Source organism: Eptesicus fuscus, chromosome 21, assembly GCF_027574615.1.
Source record: "Eptesicus fuscus isolate TK198812 chromosome 21, DD_ASM_mEF_20220401, whole genome shotgun sequence".
NCBI classification, from domain to species: domain Eukaryota; kingdom Metazoa; phylum Chordata; class Mammalia; order Chiroptera; family Vespertilionidae; genus Eptesicus; species Eptesicus fuscus.
The window spans coordinates 11864525-11888125 of NC_072493.1; the positions used below are offsets into that span (position 1 = coordinate 11864525).

At 37.1% G+C, this 23601-nt stretch overlaps 1 protein-coding gene and 1 non-coding gene across 3 annotated transcripts in view; both read right to left on the bottom strand.

Moving 5' to 3' along the window:
* SNTB2 (syntrophin beta 2) overlaps positions 1 to 23601 on the bottom strand; it is an 85045-nt gene that overhangs the window by 23623 nt on the left and 37821 nt on the right. Inside the window, exons 2-4 of one of the 2 annotated variants that reach the window (XM_028143230.2) lie at positions 22502 to 22715; positions 14385 to 14595; positions 8033 to 8175 (exon numbers count right to left, since the gene is read on the bottom strand). In XM_028143230.2, the coding sequence (XP_027999031.2) occupies positions 8033 to 8175; positions 14385 to 14595; positions 22502 to 22715 (568 nt within the window). The remainder of the gene's footprint in view (positions 1 to 8032; positions 8176 to 14384; positions 14596 to 22501; positions 22716 to 23601) is intronic. The other variant, XM_054711086.1, reaches the window with a different exon arrangement.
* LOC114230990 (small nucleolar RNA SNORA22) lies at positions 11001 to 11115 on the bottom strand. The gene has a single exon (XR_003616981.2). It is a non-coding gene; the product is annotated as a small nucleolar RNA SNORA22 (small nucleolar RNA).

Here is a 23601-nt window from a genome sequence, read left to right on the forward strand (position 1 = left end):
AGGGACAGAAAGTAGATTTGTGGTTGCCTAGGGCTGGGGGAGGGGGAAAATGAGGTTACGAGTTTCTTTTGGGGGTGATTAACGTGTTCTACTATTTATTATGGTAATGGTTGTACAACTCTGTGAACATACTAAAAATCATTAAATTTTATACTTTCAATGGGTGAATCACGTTATGTATATTATATCTCAATGAAACTGCTAAAAAAAAAAAAACAGTAAAGTACACATGTGGAAAAAAACAAGAGAAAAGTAATTTTCCTTAGGGTCATTAAACTATTCAACATTTTGTTTCATGGCAACCACTTAATACAGTTCAATTTATTTACTTCTTCCAAAAAATTTTTCCTGTAAGTTCTAAGAAGATCTGTATATGAGTACAAACATACTTCCTCACTTATTAGAAATCCAGCCGACAATGTTTTCCATACAGAATTTTTAAAAACTTGACTAAGAAATGTACAGTAAGAAGAAAAAAAAGGCTTGTTGGCTTCATGGTAGGCTATATACCTATAATATTTTCTACGAATTTGTTGGCTCCTTCCCTCCTCTCACAACCTGAGCAAGAACACATCTAAGAGCAAATGGGTGCTCCTTTACATTTCCCTTAGTTGTCAGGGAGTCACTGTCGGTTCAGATAAAAGGCAAGAGTGCATCTCTCAAAGAAAAGGCAATTTCTTCTATCCACTAACTGGTTTAACCAAGTTAATGACTATAGTTCTCCACTCTGGCTGTACACTAGAATCACCTGGTACACAGCTTTTAAAAATGATGATGCCTGGCTCACATCCTCAAAAATTCAGACTTAACTGGTCTAGGGTGTGGCCCAGGAAACTATTTTATTAAAAATTTTCCAGATGGTTTAAGTGTGTAGCTACAGTTGAGAAGCACTAAACTAGTGGCTTGCCAACATTTTTGTCTGAGCACCCTTCTATACTCTTAAAAACTACAGAGTACTCTAAAATGCTTTTGTTTACATTTGCTATATTTATTGATAATTAGAAATTAAAATGCTTTTGTTTGCATCCATTATATTTATTGATAATTAGAAATTAAAACTGAGAAATTTAAAAGAATGTATTAATTCACTTAAAAATAAAAATAATAAACCTGTTACATGTTAATGTAAATAACTTATCTTTATTAAAATATTTTCAAAACAAAAACATTTAATGAAGAGTGGCACTGTTTTAAGTTTTTACAAATCTCTTTAATATCCAGCTTAATGAAAGATAGCTGAATTCTCCTATCAGCATCTGCGTTCTGTTGCAGTATGTAGTATATGAAGAAAACCCAGCCTCACACAGTATGTAGTTAGAAAAGGAAGTATTTTAATAGCCTTTTGAGATATTTGTGGATATCCTCTCCACTGAACCAAAACTCAAGTGGTTTCTTTTTTAAAAAATATATTTTTATTGATTTCAGAGAGGAAGTGGGAGTGAGAGAGAGATAGAAACATTAATGACGAGAATCATTGATTGGTTACTTCCTGCACACCCCCTACTGGGATCGAGCCTGCAACCCGGGCATGTGCTCTTGACCAGAATCAAACCCAGACCCTTCCGTCCGCAGGCTGATGCTCTATCCACTGAGCCAAACCAGCTAGGGTTTTTAAAAAATATATTTTAAATATATTTTTATTTATTTCAGAGAGGAAGGGGGAGGGAGAGAGAGATAGAAACATGAATGAAAATAGAGAATCATTGATTGGCTGCCTCCTGCACGCCCCACACTGGGGATTGAGCCTGCAACCTGGGCATGTGCCCTGACCAGGAATCGAACCCTGACCTCCTGGTTCATAGGTCGACCCTCAATCACTGAGCCACTGGGTCCAGGCATCAAGTGCTTTCTTAAAGGTCAGCTGCAATGTAGGATCTGAAACCTTATCAATAAAGTTAATATCCTGTTACATTAAAAATCCACTGGTTTCCCTTGCATTTTGAATGGATCTTTTTTATATGCTTAAATGATTTGTAACATCATTCATTGGTCACTTGGAAAATAATTTTTCACTGAGCTATGCAGATTTTCCAAATGTTTAAACCATCTCATTATATAATATCAAAAAGTCACATTTGCTAACACCACTACTGATCTCATCAGAAAATTCTTTAGGTACTGGAAAGCTGTCAACTCACAGGGACAGATACCAGTTTTCCAGAATTCTAATTTTTGTTTGAAAGCTATAATTTTAAACTTGACAACAAATACTATCTGTGTTTTTCTTAAGTGACAAAATCATTTTGGTCATTTTAGAGAAAAATGTCTGATGAATACTCAAGTCTGACTTACCATAGTTTGTCAGCCAGTTGTTATTTCAAGTAAAAAATGATGTTCCGCCCTAACCGGTTTGGCTCAGTGGATAGAGCGTCGGCCTGTGGACTGAAAGGTCCCAGGTTCGATTCCGGTCAAGGGCATGTACCTTGGTTGTGGGCACATCCCCAGTAGGGGGTGTGCAGGAGGCAGCTGATAGATGTTTCTCTCTAATCGATGTTTCTAACTCTCTATCCCTTTCCCTTCCTCTCTGTAAAAAATCAATAAAATATATATTTAAAAAAAAAGATGTTCCATGAAAAACACAGCTAGTTCAACTCACAACTCAAATACACACGTGCTTTTCTTTTGAGAAAACCACCATACTTCACAATATTAAAAAGATGAACACTCAAGGTTTGAGAGTGAATAAAACGAATAATTTTTACTGCTCCAACAAACACATTTTGAGGTTAAATTGGCATCCTCCCACCCCCTCCAAGTCATACAGTTTGGTGCCAACTGTCTTGATTCATGCTAAGGCACTAGCTATTTTACCAACTCTCAGTGCAAATGTCAACAGTGAAAAAAAGCAACTTATTTCTTAGTAATTGTTTGTTTCTTTTAAATATATTTCTTTATTGATTTCAGAGAGAGAGAGATAGAAACATCAATGACGTGAGAGAATCACTGATGGGCTGCCTCCTACACGCCCCCCAACCGGGGACCGAGCCCGCAACCCAGGCATGCACCCCGACCGGAATCGAACCTGGGACCCCTCAGTCCGCAGGATGACGCTCCATCCACTGAGCTAAGCCGGCTAGGGCAAGAGTTTTGAACTCATCTTCAGATCCCCTGAAGAAGGGATCCCCAGAGGGCCATGAAAGTAGACTTTGAGAACCGCCTCATTGAGTTGATTCCCAGAGAACCAACATGCCACTTAAACATTAGCTATTTCAGCAGGAGTTAAATAAGTTTCAAAATTACTCCACATATCATCCAAGTAAGGCAGTGCATGGGGAAAGTGACAGGGTGCGGTCTACCATATTCAGTTTCGTTGTTAATCCCAAGTCAGACATTAAAAAAAAAAAAATAAAGTCTAGGAAAATGTTTCCTACAGATCTGATTATGAAATATTTGGCAGAGGGAATCTAATGCAAACCAGCTGCTGGAGTCTTGCTGTGAGCAGTTAGTTAGCGCACGCGGCCAAAAGGCTCCCTTAAGTGGGGAGGCCAGATGAGCTCACGCAAAGGCGTTTTAGCAGCTTTTGCCCTATAAGTGCTACAAGCACAACACTACTCCCTTTTCCACACTGTAAAGCAGTCACACTTTCTTTGGATCTTTTTCTCCTCCAGTCAAAGAGAGCTTATTGAAAAGGACGACAAAATGCACATCCTACAAAATCCACAGCACCTTTAAAACCAATGTGTTCTTCTACCTCTATCATGTATCTGGCTTTAATCTCATGAGATGTATTAAATAAATGAATGAATGAATGAATAAATAAATATCCTCTTCATTTACCACTTTAATGTTTTACTGAATTCTTTACCAGCCTGAAATATCAGCTATTTAAGTACACACACACACACACACACACACACACACACACACACGAAATCTTGCTTTCCAAGAATCTGTAGGGGTGCAAGCCAATATAAACGATAACTCATGATAATTTACACTACCCTGACAATGTTCTTTGATTTTTGACCATCTACTTTTGTGGATAATCAAGGTCCTTAATTTTTCTTCCCTATGTGTTTATGCTATCTTTTTTTTTTTGGTCTCATCCATTCATAAGAACATGTTCCCAAGTATTAGAGATAAAATCAGTGAAAAGTGAACATTCAGCCCTTTCTCATCTTTAATAATAAAAGGGTAATATGCTAATCAGACCGGACATCTTCCGGATGTCATTCCGGACATCCTTCCTGATGGAGCTGGGGCTGGAGGGAAGCCAGCCCAGCTCCTGGATGCCTGCAGGTGGCATGAGGGAAGCCAGCCTGGGTCCCAGGTGCCTGCTGGCAGCGGGAGGAGGGAAGCCCAGGGCCTGGGTCCCAGTGCCAGAGGGAAGCCGGTGCCAGCAGCCAGGGGAAGGAAGGCGTACTCTTGCATGAATTTTCGTGCTTTGGGCCTCTAGTTACTCATATAAATCTCAAACCCTCTCTTTCCCCCACACTAAAAAGACATAAGCACACCACTTTCTGGCCTTGCCTTTCTTTGTAGTAAACCTCCTGGTCTGGTTCCATCCTCGGGCCTCTCTCTCAGTGGCCATACTCTACCCACTCTGGGAGACAGAGGATGATTAAAACCCACTTGATTATATCATGTAGTGACTTAAACCAATTCCACCTGGTGGACATGGACACATGGAAAAACTAAACTTCTCATCTGCCTGTCATCTTTGTTCCTAATCCACTGGTGCTTCCTGAACAAGGAGTTAAGAATCCCTGCTGTTACATTAATTAAATTTAGTATGAAACATGTTCAGGGAGCTACAGGCCCTACCCATTTAATTAATGGACAATTTCAATTTGCATGCCTAGGTTGATCCAAATAATACATTTGAATTCCTCACATTTAATATGAAATTTTCACTACTTGTAAAAGCTGTTGTAGAACTAAACTCCTCTTTTAACAATGGCCAAATTAAACCAATTATACTTTTTATATAGAATTCTTCTTGGACATATTTTCACTTAATAATAAATTATTATTATTGTAATTAAAGCAGCTAACAATGTGTTAGGTAACACTGTAGGCATTTTACAAGTATAAACTCATTTAATACTCACACCCGCCCTATCTCATTAGAGTTTCATTAACAAATGAAAAATCTATAGCACAGAAAGGTTAAGTTACATGCTCCCAATTACCTACTAGAAGTGGCAAAATAGGGATTCAAACTCAAGTTTATTAAGGATTGGCCTTAGTCCCTTCCATTAAATGGTATTGTTTTTTTAAATTATAACATCTGTATTGAAATATAATTCACATGCCATATACTTTACCCATTTAAAGTGTACAGTTAAATAGATTTTAGTATATTCAGAGTTATATAATCACCACCACATTGCATTTTAGCACATTTTCATTACTTCCAAAAGACATCCTATACTCATTGTTTCTCCCACTCTCCATCCTATACTCCTGGCAATGACTAATCGTTCTATCTCTATAGATCTGCCTATTCTGGACATTTTATACAAATGGAATCAAATACTATGTTGTCTTTTGTATCTAACTCCTTTCCACTTAGCATAATGTTTTCAAGGTTCATCCATATTGCAGAATTTATCAAAACCATATTCTTTTTTATTGCCAAACAATATTCTACTGTATGGATATACCATATTTTGTTCATTCATTCATTCATTCATTATTTGAATGAACTTGGGGTTTCCACTGTTTGGGTTTTATGAATAATGCTGTTATAAACATTCATGTGTAATTTTGTGGGTGGACATAAGTTTTCGTTTCTCTTGGGTATACAACATAGGAGTGGAATTGCTGGGTCATACAGTGACTTTACCCTTTTGAGGAACTTCCAGACTGTTTTCCACATCGACTGCACCGTTTTACATTTCCAGCAGCCAGTGTATGATGGTTTCATTTCCTCCACATCCAAGTCTACACTTGTTATTATCTGTCTTTTTAATTATAGGCATCCTACTGGGTAGGACGAGGTATCTATCTCACTGTGGTTTCGATCTGCATTTCCCTGATGGCTAATTATGTTGAGCATCTTGTTATGTGCTTATTAGCTATTTGTATATTTTCTTGGGGCAAATGTCTATTCATATCCTTTTCCCATTTTTTAATTGGGTAATTTATCTTTTTATTATTGAGCTGTAAGAGTTCTTTATATTTTCTAGATACAAGATCCTGATTAGATATATATTTTGCAAATATTTTCTCTCACCCGGTGGGTTGTCTTTTCACTGTTTTTTCCATTTTCTTGATGGTGACATTTGAAGCACAAAAATTTTAAAATTTTGATGAAGTCCAATTGATTTATTTTTTGTTGCTTACATTTTTGGTGTTATATCTAAGAAAACTCTGCCCAAGCCAAGGTCATGAAGATCTACTCCTGTTATAATTTTAACTCTTAAATTTATTTCTAACTTTTCTTTAGTTTCAAATTAATACCACACTGATAGTACAAACACAAACACCCCATTTCCTTCCTTAGTACCAAAGTGCTTTTGTGGTCTAGGACTAGTCTAGCCTATGGCCAGAAACTTTTGTTCATGGATTGTAATTTCTAGTATTAAACAAAGGCTCACCTATGGAATGTCACAGTGCCACAAATTAAGGAAATGTCTAAGGATAAAACTACCCTCCTTGCATTTTATAATCATAACTAGAGAATAAGCCTTTACCATGAAATTTAAACTTAAGCAATCTCTACAGTCATATTCATAAGCTTAACTCTTTGGAAAATATAAATCTAATCGTTGCACTTATAACTACTGAGACATGTCCACATGCTTTCATAGGATTCCTGTCATGCTTCCAATATAACCATGACAGAGAAACTATAACTTAAGTAACAGAATTTAACTCAACTGAGATTTATTGAGGGCCTACTATATGCAAAGCATTATAGGAAGTGCTGAGATGACTAAGTCACAGTTCTTAACCTCAAGGGCATAATTTAGTGGGGATTAAGAAACAAAACAAAAAGGTAATTATGGTTAGAGTTAGTCTTCATGCAGGACCCTTATGTCCTGAAGGACTTAATGAGGGCATACCTCTCTCATTCTGAGGCTCAACAAATCCCTTGTCTCTATTCTGTGATCTAGGTGTTCCAGCTCTAAATCACAGAGACACTCCTGAAAAGCTATGTAAAAATTATATTTTTATTTTTAAAAATGATATATGTAAGGGAGCGAGGCAAGTTGCAGAAAGTCCTATATAACATGCAAGTCTTCCTGTAACGTAAGGAATACCTTTCCTCACATGAATCTTTGTTTGCTCAAAGCAGGACTGCTCCCCACTGTTCCCTGTGGGACATACCAGATGGTTTCAACATTTAGCTTTTTTGAGTACCAAATGCTTTTCTGTGGGGGTCCTTTTTAATTGTGTAGTTTCTGAATTACATCAAAACCTGATTCTTTTTAAAGCTCCAGTAAAACTGAATGTGCATATGTCTTCTAATTTAACACGAGGTAACTAGTTTCCAGTCCTCTCTTAAGACATATTGGCACTCAAATCTACATTTCTCTGTTCTTTGTGCTTGCAACTCCCCACTTCTAGCATGCTAGAAACATCCTGTTGCTTCAGGTCAAATCAATGTTTATTTGATGGAATCAAAATTATGTGCTCTTCTACCAGAAAGAGAAATTGAAGAATATTTTGGTTGAGTTGTGTGGTTTATCCACAGTACCACATTCTGGTTTAAATGATTTCATCACTCGGTCAAGAGGCTGCCACAATTTCAGTGGTTTTGTAGTCACAGTCAATAAAGTAAAGGAAAAAACACACACACACTATTTACTTATATTCATGACTAAGCAAGGCTTGAAGGGAGCAGTTAGAAAGTTGCTTCAACAACTTAAAAAATGCACACAAAAATACTAATGACAGAAACCATTTATTCTGAGCTAGGAGAAGCAAAATAATCAATAAGGTTGTGAAAGAAGTTTTTGTCTAAATCAACTATGTCAGCTACTTAAATCCTATTTTAGGCACCTAAGATAATAGACTTCACTTTAAAATTCTTTAGAAGATTTAGAGTAGGACAGATACTTTCTTTTTATGTCTTTTGTCTTACCTTGTGGCAACAAGAGGGTAGCTGTGACATGGTGATGCCCAGGCATCCCTTGTCCATGGCATGCAGTCATAAAGCAGCAAATCCTTCTCAGTCACAGCCATGAGAACAGGTCTCCACTGCTGTCTTCCACCATCTAGTTTTGCCTGTTACAATGGTGAAATCCAGAAAGCAGAGCTAACTATAACGATATGTAATTATAAAAGTCCATTCAGTGGTGGTCTGACATAGCAGGTCTCGAGTCTCCATTTGTTTCCCCATCCATATTTTCTAAACATCAGTATTTTTCAAATATTTTTGTAAGAAATATATTTTAAATACTTTCAATAACAAAGAATTTAAAAACCTAATTTAAATATTAAAAAAAGAAATATTTTACATTACAACCCAATACACACACACATATATAAATAACTGAATGTAAAAATTTCCAAAACAATATTTTGGAAATATATTTTATGCAGTGTACTCTGATCATTTATATTTTCAGTGTATTTTAACACTGATTCTTCAGCTCACAATCATCACAGTGACAGATGGCTTCAAGGAGAATTCAAATTGATGAATTTTTTGTCTCTTAAAGAGACGTCTCAGAGCCCCTTTTCATTTTCTCCTCCTTAATGACTCTGAAGATAATCTGGACATGTTAGAGTACCTTAAGAATACATTTATAATATGACAAATGGCCTAAGTGGTTCTGTTCTGTGTTATAACAACTAACACTCAGACTCTTTTCTCCTAGCTAGAGCCCCCAGCTGATTCCAGGAGTGGGAAATGAATTCCACCCAGTGAAGTGACCGTTGTTCTACTTTCAGAATTCAAGCAAATTACTGTAGAAATAATTATACTTGTCTTATCAGTGAGCCCAAATTTTCTAGGACTCTGTATTAGTCCATAGGTAACTGTAATGTCTGGAGGGAGAATGCCATCTCTAAATAGGTTCCCTAGATTCTTACATTTTGGGGTCACAGGTACCCCAAAGGGATTTCTAGTTTATGTTCACTACTAAGTCTTTGTCTCTGAAATTTTTATGGATAATATTTCAGGAGGGAAAATAATGTAACATCTATCTTCCCAAAGGGTTAAAATGATAATCTGATTTTTAAAAAAATTAATGATCTCCTAAGTTGTAAGAGGGAGATTTTGAAGGCTAGATCAGAGTATATGGATTTGGAAAACCTAAATGAAATGTATTTCTTCCCAAGGAAGATATTTTAGGCTCCAAAGGAAAACTGCTAATGTCAATAGAATATTCAATTTCAAGATAGAAAACTTTTTATTCAATTAAAATAATTTAAAAAGTGTTTATTCTTTAGCTCTCTTGAGTCCTTAGATTTTGGAGAATATCTTTTCCCTTTTCTACTTACCATTGGAGAATAAGAAAGCCTCAATTTAAGTCATTCTGTTTGCCTATTTGCCTTAACTTATAAAGATACTGTTTGCTTTTACTGGAGTCAAATGCTGCCTGCTATATATAGCCTGTGTTTTCAGTTGTGGTATCAGTGCAAGCAGCCTTGGGGCTCCACTATTGAGGTTATGGCTGGAGAAAAAAGGGACACTAATGTTAGGGTTTTTATTTGCTTGTGTTTCAACACCCACATACCCATATGCCTGCATATACTCTGCCAAATAAGACCCTTCTGCAAATTTTATTTTAGAATAAATGGAGTTGAATAGCATTAAAGATGAAAAAATACTAATAGTTATTACTCATTCCCTAAATCTCTTAATCTTATAAATCTTTTTGACAAGTGATGTACTTCTGTTCTTTATTTATTTTTTATAATAGAAAACAAAGAGCAAACACTAAATAAACCATTTCACTAATACTACTTTGAGTCTTTACACATTTGGGGAATTATCAGGGACCAAGTAGGAACTGTGAGAACAAAGTTTTCTCTGGCTGTCTTGGCTTTTCTAACCTATACTCAAATGCTTAAAAATACTGATTTTATAGATAATTAATGTTCCCCCATTTGGTGCACTTAAAGAAAATTCCCTTTTAAGAATATAACCAACTAAAAGGTCAACTATCAGTCACGTAAAAATCAGTATCAATAAAGGACAGAAGTCCCTTTGCATAGAACAGATTAGTATTTATCAGTTACTAAATATCTATATTATAGGTTTCCCCTGTCTTTTTTTTTTTTTAATATATTTTATTGATTTTTTTACAGAGAGGAAGAGAGAGGGATAGAGAGTTAGAAACATAGATGAGAGAGAAACATCGATCAGCTGCCTCTTGCACACCCCCTACTGGGGATGTGCCCACAACCAAGGTACATGTCCTTGACCGGAATCGAACCTGGGACCCTGGAGTCCGCAGGCCGACGCTCTATCCACTGAGCCAAACCGGTTTCGGCGGTTTCCCCTGTCTTAAGTAAACTCAATTTATGACAACGTGAAATAACAAAAAGGATAAATTATGGAGAAATCATTTAAAGTTAAATGATCCTTTCTTAATTTATTTGTCCCAAATGACTATGTTTTCCAAGTACAACTGGAACGGTTTCATTTATATGCAAGCTTTTCAGGAGATGCACCTCTTGCCAATAGAAATGGTTACCTACATTTAACAGGTTATATGATCTGAAATTATCTTGACCATTTTCCCACTCATAAACAATCTTAGGTCAGAAAAGGCTTTGGCATGTACCAAGTCCAACCTTTATGAGATACATAAGCTCATAATACTTCTGAGAAATGGTATCCACTCTTGCTTCAACACCTTATTCTGAGAGTGATATTTAATTTGGGTAACCCAAACAACTATCTCAGAAAAGTAAAAATCAAGAGTATTTTAGAAACAGTACTTTGAATTAGTTCAGTGGTACTATTTTTATTTTATTTTATTTTATTATTTTTTAACCACCACTAACCCTGGAGTTCTCCAATTAGATGTCACTATAGTTCATGATAAAGTATATTTTTGAAGATTTATTCTGGATCATTCCTATCCTTTAATACAATAGAATGTGCTGACTTTATGAACAGTCCTTTCAATGCAGAGGAAAAGAACAGACATTGCTCTAGCACAGAGTCAAAGCCAAGGGACTATAAAGCACACTTGGGTGTTCACTGTGCAATCAGTGGTACTATTTTTAAAGTGGCTGAAACTTTTCTTCTTAGTATTATTTCCCAACCCTAAAGTTTTCTTCTTAGACAAGATTTTATAATGAGTGACTTGTTTGCTTGCTTTTTGTATGTATGTACAGAGACAAAGAAAAAAATTATTGCACTTGTACTATAATAGAAAGCATGAGGCTAAGTTCTCTGGTGGCAATAAACATTTAGAAAAAGTGTGCTCCTGTCTTCCAGGAGCTCACAAATGAGTGGAGGAAACACACATAATATGATTCATAAAAGACAGACTGATGAATTGGTGGCTTTATTTTTCTCCGACTTGTCTGTATGTAGCATAAACTATGTTAAGTTCACTTAAAAAGTCTGGCAACTCTCAAACATTGCTGGGAATGTTTGAACTAATGAACTAATTTAGATTAGTTCAAGGCTGATGGAAGGCAATTTGGAAATATTTACCAAAATTACAACTGCACATACCCTTTGTGGTAGTTTAAAAATATGTCCTGACTGGTTGCTCAGTGGTTAGAGCCTTGACCCGCAGACCAAAGGGTCTCAGGTTCGATTCCCGGTCAAGGGCAAGTACCTCGGTTATAGGTCCCCCAGCCCTGATGGGGGCACATGTGGGAGGCAACCAATCCATGTTTCTCTCTTTCTCCTCTCCTCCCTCCATTTCATTCTCTCTAGAAATCAAGTGCAAAAATATCATCTAATGAGGATTAAAAACAAAACAAAACTAAAAATATGCGCACAAATTCTTTACTACTCTTCCCCTTAAGAGGTGAAGCCCTTGGGTGTAGGCTGGTAGGACTTAGTAACTCAGTTCTTATGAAGAGTAAAGCAGACTAGAGTAGAGGTCATAAAAGGCACTGTAGTTTCCATCTTATTCTCTCTCTCAGATCATCACTCTGGGGGAAACCAGCAGCCATGTTTTGAGGACATTCAGGCAGCCCCGTGGAAAGGCCTGATGACTTCTGCAACAGGCAGCAAGAAACTGAGGCCTCCTGTCAACAGCCATGTGAATGAATCGTGCTGGAGGTGGACCTGCCAACCCCGGTCAAGCCCTCAGATGACTGCCACCCTGGCTGACAGCTTGACAACAACTTCATGAGGGATCCTGGGCCAGAACCACTTAGGCAAATTGTAAACAGATTCCTGATCCTTAGAATCTGTGTAAGGTAAATGCTTGTTATTTTAAAGCCACTAAGTCTTGGGGTAATTCATTATATAGTAATAGATCATTAATACACCTGTTGACTCAGCACTTCTGGGAGTTATCTTACAGATAGAGAAATATCCCCTACTCTCTGAATTGTCATTATCCAAACTCAGGAACTTATGTAAATTTCTCCATAAATCCTTTTCTGACCAAAGTTTTAATACTCACTAACACAAACTTATGAACCAAATATATTCAGATAGGTGGGTCCCCTTGTTACCTGATTTATCTGAACTCAGAACCAGAGTTTGGACGGTACATGTTTAAAGAACAAACTACAAGGTTATTCATTGCAGCATCATTGATAATGGCAAAAGACGATAATAAAGTTGGAGGTGTGCTTATTTAACTGCAATCACACAAAGGAAAAAAGAATGCCCTCTATTCATTGATATGGAAAGATCTTCAGGATATATTGTTTAATGAAAAAAAGAGCAAGGTATAAAATAGTGTGCATAATATGCTATCTTCTTTCATAAGAGAGGAAAAGATGGATATATGTTCATATTTGCTTTTATTTGCATAGAGAAACTCTCAAACAAATTATTAGAAAGTAATGAAATTGATGACCTTTCTGGGGAATTGGGAGTGGGAACTAGGCGGATGGGGGACAGGAAAGAGAGTAAGACTTTTCACCTCTTAATTTTTTTTCTGATTTTTGAACTATGTGAATTATTAGCTTTTAAAAATCATAAATATTTCTACCATTGCTGAAAGCACAAAAAATTGCAATTCAATGGTGTTTTTCAACTATTGCATAAAAAATAGAAACAATGGTAAACATAACTAAAAGACTAAAACTTTCATAAGTTGTAAGTAGTTATACCATGATTTTCATTAGTTTCTTCTCTGTCTAGTTATTCTAATTATGCTCCCTAAAAATGATCACATATCTAAATATATATGGTTCTTAAGTTTGTGTTAGTAATATAATTCTATGTTCTAATTTATTATAATTATTATTTGAAATGTTCAAAAATTTCAGAGCTGAGAAAAATAGATTAGAATCCAAAATGGTCCACAATACAATCACTGAAAGTTACCAAACAAGATTGCCAGGCCTCACAATAGATCTACCAAATCAAAACTCTTTTGAGGTGGAAGTGGGATGGGGGGGCGGGCGGGGAGGTAGAAGGGCAACCTGGGAAACTGTATTTAAAACACAAAACAAAACAACAAAACCACCCTGGGCTGATACTGCCTGCCTGCCCCTTGCACATACATTAAGGAACCAGGATTCTAAGAGATGAAGGCACTTTTAAAAAGAGCTAAAACCAGTGAAAATCAGAACTAGCACTTGAACACTCTTCTTTGAACCCCAAGTCCAGTCTTCTTTTTTCAAGTCCTTCTGGCTCGGCTGACAGTGCCAGACCCAAAAGAAAAAGTATGCACCATACATCGAATAGAACTTTGTCTCCCTTACGTCAAACTTGGATTAAGTTCTTCCTTTCCCTTCGGCCAATAGCCACTTAGGTTCTCTTGTTTCTCTTCATTTTTCAGTTGGGGGAGACATTTGTCTAATGGCTTGTAAAATACTTTGTATATTTTATACTTTTCCCAGAGCAGGGGACTAAGCCTGCTGTTCCTAAAACTGTCAACAGACTAAATTAAAGTAGGGGTTGGGAAACTATGACTTGTGGGCCAAATGCAGCCCATTACTTGTTTTTGTAAACAAGGTTTTATGGAAACACAGCCACACCTATTCATTTTCATATTGTCTATGACTGTTTTATTGCTACAATGGCAAGTAGTGGTGACACTATCTTGCCTTTTACAGGAACAGTTTCCTGATACTGTTCTAAATCATGAAAAGTATTCTCTGTCATTAAGAACAGAGATGATAAATAAGAACCTCTTTTAAGTTTGTTGTGATGATGATTATCATGACGGTCAGTTCTTCTGGTGGAGGTGATAATTAGCAACAAATAGCTAAACGGTAGGGAGGATAAACAAAAGATCTGCAATCCAGATGTCCAGACCTGACTGCATGATCAATATGAAATGGGGGAACCATCCTGGCTGTGAATGGCAACCCTACCCTGCTGCCCAGCCTACCTGTTCTGCCAGCCAGGCAATATGCTTGACCTCCTTGCTGCCTCCTGCTGTACTGGTTGCACCAAGCATGGCGTTGAGTTCAGCCAACACCTGTGGGAGGAGAGCCATAATGTTGGTGTGGATAGCTACGAACCAGGAGTGTGCGGTGGCTGTATCCTTGCAGCGTAGGATCAACGTGTTCCTGCTATCGGGAGAATGGAGCTCTATCAATCTGTGTGGAAAAAGAAAACGAAAAAGTGAGCTAGATCAGAAGTCATCAAACCTGCCAGGGTTTAACACATTATTGGGAATCTATTTTTATTTTAATTTTACATTCCAGAATAGAGATGCTTTCTCCTAATTCCATAGTTTTCTCCAGTTCCAGAGAAAACCACATATGAAAAGATGATCATCAGAACGACAAACTGTTTGGGTCTCCTATTTCAATGTGTGAAAATAATAACTTAAGATGAGGGAACCTGTTGTATAGTCTATAATAGAACACTTCCTTTTGTCTTAATTTCCATGCCAAAGAAATAGAAAGAATGCTTGTTGAATCTGATGGGCACATTGTTAAAGAAGGAATAGATATTTTAAAAAAAAATTTAGAAAATACCTTTAGAAAAGTATTGCTAGGTAAGTAAAACCTACCACCAAACAGTGAACTGAAATTTTGTGTGTAATAAAGAAAGAGAAAATAGTTGAAGAATATGATTCCTTATGAAAATTTACAACTGTTTTTTAGTGTTTGAGTAACATTATATAATAAATCATCTACTGAGTCATAGTAGTAAAACAATTAAGAGCTCTTCAATTCTATGACTATTATTTGTTAATGCTCAATTGAGAACAATTTATATACTTCAAAAGAAACCTTCAGGAATTAGCTACAATTTTTTAAAAGTACATTGAACAGCCGAAACCGGTTTGGCTCAGTGGATAGAGCATCGGCCTGCGGACTGAGAGGTCCCGGGTTCGTACCTTGGTTGCGGGCACATCCCCAGTGGGGGGTGTGCGGGAGGCAGCTGATTGATGTTTCGTTGTCATCGATGTTTCTAACTCTCTATCCCTCTCTCTTCCTCTCTGTGAAAAATCAGTAAAATATATTTTTAAAAAAATGGGCCTGTAGCTCAAAATTCCAAAACGTAAGAAGAAACTATTAATAAGAAGAAAAAAAACAAAAAAAGTACATTGAACAAATTCTGTACACAGCAATTTATTGGGTACTGTTTTGTGTTTTGGCCAAAATTTTTGTCAAGATGACTTTAAAAAGGCAAATAAATAAATGACTAATATATATACACACATTGCTGTGTTCAACAGTTCTTTCAAAATGGAAAAGAAAAAGCTCTTAGAAGTGCTTCTCATGGTAGGTTAGAAATTGATGAATTGCCACTGTCTTTCTAAAGACAGTTTTTGCTGCCTTGAAGTACTGCCATCAGATCCTACAACTCCTGCCAAAGATAAGCAGTTTACATGTACACTGGCATTTCTTTTTTTAAAAATTTTTTAATTGATTTCAGAGAGAAAGGGAGAGGAAGAGAGAGATAGAAACATCAATGATGAGAGAGAATCATGGATCAGCTGCCTCCTGCACACCCCCTACTGGGAATTGAGCCCTGACAGGAAATCAAAACGTTACCTCCTGGTTCATAGGTCAATGCTCAACCACTGAGCAACACTGGCCGGGCTACACTGGCATTTCTGCCTTTAAGCTTGTATTTCTCTCATTTGCCAAATATTTAAATTTGCCACATTTAATACGGCAAATATTCACTCTCATTTGAACACTGGTTAGTCTATCTTTCTTAAACACACATTTATTGAGCACCTACTCTACATACCAGATATTGTGGTAGATATTGCTATTGGTGATACAGAGATGAAAAAATAGTCTCTTCCCTCACTGGGTCTCTAGTCTAATGGGGAAGGCAGAAAATTAAACAACTAACACACAATTACAGGTTATAAAAAGTGCTTCTATTAAGGACTATGAAGGCTACTATGAAGTTCTTATCTAAAAAAGACACTCCGAAGATGGTAGTGGCAAAGCAGAACTGCAATGGAGCCTCTCTACCTCTGGGCACCTCCCTCAAGCAGCTGTTACGCTATGACACAGGTTATAAACACATCTACCTGCACCTATCTACTCACCCACTCACATGCCTTCCCAATGGAGTTAACCATCTAGTAAATCATCCAAGGAACATGACTGCTGGATCACATATGGTAAGACCTTGTTTTGCTTTGTGAGAACCTGCCAAGGTGTCTTCCAAAGTAGCTGGATCATTTGACATTTCCACCAGCAACAAATAAGAGTTCCTGTTGCTCTAGACCTGGATGGGTGGCTCAGTTGGTTGGAGCGTCCGTCATCCTATACACCAAAAAGTTGGGGGTTCAATTCCTGGTCAGGGCACTTATCTGGGTTGCAGGTTCAATCCCCAGTTGGGGTATATGAGGGAGGCAACTGATCAATGTTTCTCTCCATCAAGATATTTCTCTCTCTCTCTCTAAATCAGTGGAAATAAATCCTCAGGTGAGGATTAAGAGTTACTGTTGCCCTGATTTTAGCCATCTTAATAGGTGTGTAGTGGTATCTTATTGTTTTGATTTGCAATTCTCTAATGACATATGATGTTGAGCACTTTTCATATGCTAATTTGCCACCTGTATTTCTTTCTCTTCTGGTAAGGTGTCTGTTCAGATCTGTTGCCCATTTTTTAAATTGGGTTGGCTTCTTATTGTTGAGCTTTAAGAATTTGTTTATTTGGATACCAGTCCTTTATCTGATCTGCATTCTACAAAGGTTTTTCTCCCATTCTGTGGCTTCTTTTCATTCTCTAATGGTATATGATGGTTAATTTTATGTGTCATCCTTAACTAAAGAATGACCAGATCACTGTTAAAACATTATTTCTGGGTGTATCTGTGGGTGTTTCCGGGAGACATTAGCATTTGAACCAGTAGACTACGTAAGAATGGCCCTCACCAACTTGGGTGGGTACTATGCAATCCATTGAGGGCATGAATAGAAGAAAAAGGTGGAGGAAGGGCAAATTTGCTGTTTGCTTGAGTTGGGACATCCATCTTCTCTTACCCTTGCACATTGACACTCCTGATCCATGGGCCTTTGAACTCAGACTGAATTATACCGCTGACTTTCCTGTTTCGCCAACTTGCAGACAGCAGATCATGGGACTTCTTGGACTCCACAATTGCATGAGCCCATTCCTAAAATTAATCTATTCCTATCTATCTATCCATCCATCCATCTTTTCTATTGTTCTGTTTCTCTGGAGAACCCTAATAAACAGTGCCTTTTATAGAGCAGAAGTTTTAAATTTTAAGAAAGGTCAACTTACAAATTTTTTCTTTTATGTACTGTGAGTTTGGTGTTGTATCTAAGAAGTCATCAGGAACCTTTAAAAGGAATTTTTTAAAAAGCATAATCCTACACGCTCATAGAGAAAAGAAGAGGAGCACTACAAAATTTTGGAAATTGGCAAGCAGACAGAGGAGTTAAATGATGTATCAGACCTAAAAAAAAGTGGGGAGAGCCAACTCCCAGCCAATCCATGGTGTAGAATCCCAAAGAGGCTGAGAAACTGGAGGCACCAGGTACCTCTGACAGTAGGAGTAAAGCACACAGGTAAAATAAAGGGTCTGGCTGAAAGCCTGTTTCAGCGTTCCCCACATCCAGAGGCCAGTGACTACCCCACCCTCAAACCAGCAAAAGGTTCAAACTCACACTCATCTCACCTAACTGGGTGGAAGCGCCGGTGATGTCCTTAACTCGGATCCTCTACCGAGCTGATTGCTTTCAAAAGGGGCTAATTATTCCTACCTGGCTGCTTTGGTACTCCCTGTAACCAGCTTAACATCCTTTAGACACATGCTAAAAGTTCAGTCGTAAAACCATGACAAGAAATTTCTTTCACTCCTCCTCCTGGCCTACTTAGCACTACAGATAGGAATCAGTTCATCCTTCTCTGGGTACAAAACGTTCACCTTCTGAAAAGGCCTTTTCACCTCATACAGTTCCTGACAGTCTCTCAGACACATCTCCTTCAACAGCCTCTGAACTCTGAAAATCCTAACATAAAAGACCCTAGTTATTAATAACTGGGGGAATGGAATTAGTAAGTGGTGTAATTCAGCGGTGTAATTTAGCTTTCACTTTCCAGTAAGTCTGTTATAAAATAAAATTAAGCTTGATTAACAAAGTCCAGTGAGCTGGAAAAAGGTGAAAAGAGGCAATAAATTTGTTCTCAGGGCAGGATCACCGGTTTTTCATGAAAAGAGAAATTTTGCAATGTTTTTTAAAAAAGGGATTGTGAAATAGCAAATTAAATGAGAAGAAACAGAAACGAAACTCCAAAATTCTGATGGTTTTAGGATACAGAAGAATCTGCTTTTGAAGAGGAAGCTCCCCTACACCTGATATAGGGGATAACGTATTTCCTAAAGCCTATTGCTGTTTTAAAAGAAAAATTCATATGAAACTCTCCTAACAAAAATTTGGAGGCAGTCTGCCAGTAATTGTTTGGGTCCACAGGAGAGAGGAGGAAACAGCTACAGTATGAACAGTTTTGGCTTCTAGTCAAACCACTGAGGATTTCCTGAGAAATGCAATTCCATTCTGATCATATGAATCAAATCAATATTTAGATACACAGAAGCATAGGATTCTATAAGTCTAACCTGCTTATTTCTTCCGTTTAGTAAAGTCTTTGACATAACTTATGTGCTCAATTCAGTAAAAATCATATTGTTTTATGTGTCATAAAGCCAAAATTTACCTTTTACATGGAAAACAGCCAATGAGAAGATGAACAAGACATTGTGAACCAACTCTAAGGAAACAGATGCACGTTTCCGAAGAGCAGTGTTTAAGAACACCTTGTCCCTGCTAACCTCCACACTGCCCACACGGCTGTTTGCTAAGGAATGGGCTCCTGTTCTTTCCCTGAACGTCATCATTATTTATTTAGCGTTCACTTTCCAGAATTAACTGTTTATAACTATCAGAAGCATCTAGTGAGTCTTGAGAACTCAAGGTGGAGGAAGAGAATAAACCTCCTCCTCCTTATTCACTCATTCTGATGGTCAGCACTTTTTTTTTCCAGCTCTGGTTAGTGAATATGAAACTAAATAAAAGTAGTAAAACAGAAGAAAAGGATGCTTTCCTCTTGTGTCAAATACCTTTTTCATTTAGAAGGTAAAAGATGAACCACAAAGAGATTCCTACATACCCGTCAGAATAGTTTATATTGAAAAGACTGACATCACCAATGCTGGCAAGGATGAGAAGCAACAGAAACTCCTACACTGGTGGTGGGAATGTAAAATGGCACAACCACTTTGGGAAAAAGTCTGGCAGTTTTTTAAAAAACTAAACATATACCCATCCCTTGACCCAGCAATTCCACTTCTAAGAATTTACCCAAGAGAAATGAAAGTGTATGCCCACAAAAAGAGTTATGGAAAAATATTCACAATAGCCCTGGCTCGTTTGCTCAGTGGTTAGAGTGTCAGCCCACAGACCAAAGGTCTCTCTCTCTCTCCCTTCTTCCTCCCTTCCACTCTCTCTAGAAATTAATGGAAAAAATATCCTCAGGTGAGGATTAAAAAAAATATTCACAATAACTTTATTAATATCAGCTCCAGCTCCAAACTGGAAATAGCGCAGGTATCCATCAATACAAAAATAAAGATAAAATGTGATACATTCATACAACACAATACTACTCAGCAACAGAGAGAAAGAATTATTGATACATGCAACAAGATGGACAAATCTCAAAAACCTTATGCAGAGCAAAAGAATTCTATCACAAAAGAATACACTTATATAAAGTTGTAGGATAGTTAGAACTAATCTAATACTAGAAAATCAGAACAGTAGTTGCCTTGGGAAGTGGGAGAGAGAATTGACTGAGAAGGGGCACAAGAAAACTTTCCAGGATGATGGTAATGTTCTATATCTTGATAGACTTGGGTTATATAATTGTATGCATTTGTCAAAACTTATGATTTATGCATTTTATTGTATGTAAATATTGGCCCAAAAGGGGGGAAAAAAACCTATAAAAAAACACTGAACTCTAGTTATTTATATGCATGCTTAAGTATTTAGAGGAAAATATATTAATGTCTGCAATTCACTCTAAAATGCATTTTATAAAAACTGAATTGATGGATCGATGGATGGGCCAATCTGTGATAAAGCATAGAGTAAAATGTTAATGGTAGAATCTAAGTGGTGGAAAAATGGGCACTAACTATAAAATCCTTTCAACTTTGCTACGTGTTGAAAGATTTTCATAATAAAATATTAGGGGGAAGTGAAGAATGATGGGATGATGAGAAACCACATGCCTACCTACGGCTTAAAAACAGATTCCAAAGTATTTTCCAGATTAGGGAACAACTAAGCCTATTTTTTTGCTCAGGGTTTTACAAAAGACTATGGAAGATAAAGATTTTCAAACAGAAACACAGTCAGCTAAATAAAGCTGCAATTTGATAAGTGTCTTGATGACAGATGTCCTGATGAAACTTATTTTTGCTGTTCCTATATAAATTGTGAATTTTTTGCATGGTTTTAAATGTTGCAGCTGTGTCACCTGCCATGACACTTCCCTTGATCAAGTGGAGATAAATTTAAGGATCAAAAGGTCCAATTGATTTCACACATATTATCTTATAGATATTATCTTATTTATCCTTGAAGTAGTTCTAAAGAATATAGTTGAGCAGGTATTAGTCCATTTTACAAACAGAAAAAACCCAACAGGATGACAGAGAAATTAAGGGACTTATTTAAAGGGTCCCGGGTTCAATCCAAGGGCTCATGACTGGGTTGTGGGCTCGATCCCCAGTAGGGGGCATGCAGGAGGCAGACAATCAATAATTCTCTCTCATCATTGATGTTTCTATCTCTCTCTCCCTCTCTCTTTCTCTCTGAAATAAACAAATAAAATACTTTAAAAAAGAAATTAAAAAAGGAAAGCAACAAAAACAATACAAATATATCAGAATATAATTTTAAAAGTGTATAGACATTTTAAATACTTTTTAAAGATACTATTTTTTTAAGAATCTACTATGTGCTTGCCTCTACATAAAAAGCTTCATATTTAATCTTTACAATGAGTTAATTATTGTGTTTTTGGGTGTGTTTTTTAACAGATGAAGATATGGCAGTTTATGGAGGTGAAGGGACTTGCTCAGACCCTTCCTTTGAGCAGGTACCTAGGTGGGATTCAAATCAAGGTCTGTCTGATTGCAGAGCTCAGTCCGTTAGGGCATATCATACCACATGTTATAGAGCAGGAGCTTTAATGTCCCTGTCGTCTAAAATGCCCAAGAAGTCACTCAGCTGCTTGCTATCTTCTATGACCCATTCCATCTGATCAGGTACCTGGCTCTGCATTCAGACTGGAGGAGACCATAAAAGTGAAAGCTCATAATAAAAAGTTTATCCTTAACTATGTCTTTGGACAAGTTTATCTCACCCCCTCCACCCCCCCCCCCCCCCAATTCCCTAACCTAACACTAGGTTTACCAGTACCACTTCATGGAGTTAATGAAGACAAACTCATAGAAAATAAATGTTTATAGAACTAGGAGGGATATTAGAAATTATCCAATTCAACTCTTTCATTTTACAAACGAGGAAACTAAGGTCAAGAGAAGCTAACTTGCCAGGGTCACATAATTAGTTGATAGTGAGATCTATAATGCAGCTCTCTGACTCTTTACACACCCACAGTATAAGGAATTTACATCTAAACAAACATTTAAAAAATTTCTTTAGTAAAATTTTTTCAATTACAAAGTAATGCTCATAGTGAAAAAAGAAAGGTATAAAACGAAGACCAGAAGTCCCTTCTTTCCTTACAATCCCATTTCACTCCCCAGGAGTATCCACCATTATGCTTCTTGTCTGTTTGCCCCAAAATTTTCTATATATGTACTGTACACATATGTATGAAGTAATTTAAATATGGAATGCCAAAAACTATTCTCTTATCTCAGACTGATGTTTCCCTCTGTGAAATTTAGTCAGTCATGTTATTGCAAAATGATATTGCAACATGTCTTTAAGTACGTTGTTCTGCTTAGGTACAGCTCACCTGTTCTCCAGATCCGGCATGCTTAGGTTTCTAGCAGCAAAGCACATTTTGAGAGGAATGACCTTCCTGTCCTTGGTGCTGTTCTGGTGTTTTGGAGAACCAGAGTCCTCACTGCCACTAAAGCTTGGTGACTGGGGAGCTGCACCTTCCCATGGCAGGTCTGATACTAATGATGGCTTCTTGATATATGGCGTTACTTCTCGGATGAATTTGACTATGAACAAAAATCAAAGAAGGAGGTTAGTATTTTTGCTTCCTATAAAAAATGACAACTAAAATGCACACATTCATGCAATATCTAGCATGAAGTAAAAAACAAAGCCAAAAATACTAATTTAAAGAGCCAGCATACAGAATCTTAGTATTGGAGGGTCCTTTAAGGGCATGTAATACAAATGAAATAGCATTACTCTATTCTAAAAACTTTAACTTCTGAGCGTATGTATGTATTGTTCTGTCTTCTTAGGACACTCCTTCCCCCCTTGGTCTGCCTGATCAACTCTACTCAAGAGTCACCTCCTCAGCAGCAGTTTCTGTCTCCTCTCTCCAGGGTATTACCATTACACCTCTACAACAACATCCTCTTAGAACCCTGGGTTGGAATCCTTTGCTAAAACTTCTGTTCCCCTGCTGCCTGTTGAATTCCCCAAGGCAGGGATTATGATTTATTCAATCTTGGCATCCAATTATCTAGAACAGTGTCTGTTCAGCAAATGTTTCAATAAATGAGTGAAGAAACAAATGAATAATTAAATTCTTAAATTGTCTCAGGAGCTGACCAGCCATGAATGAATCTCCTGGTGATAGATTCAGTACCTCCTGAGATAGCGCCACCTACATTTAGATGAGTCAACATATAGAAACATCTTGAAACTTTCACTCGTTTTTTCTATTTACTGAAGCCATATAGAGCAATCTCTTCCACATGAGAGAATACCTTCAAATATCTGAAGATGAGATGATCTCTCTTTCTCTTCACTGGACTAAGCTAAGTATCTCTAGTTCAATTTGATTCAATTCAATCAACATTCTTAGCTACCTACTAAGTGTCAAGCATTAGGAGAGGCACTGAGAAACAAGAACAAATGAGGCATAGACCC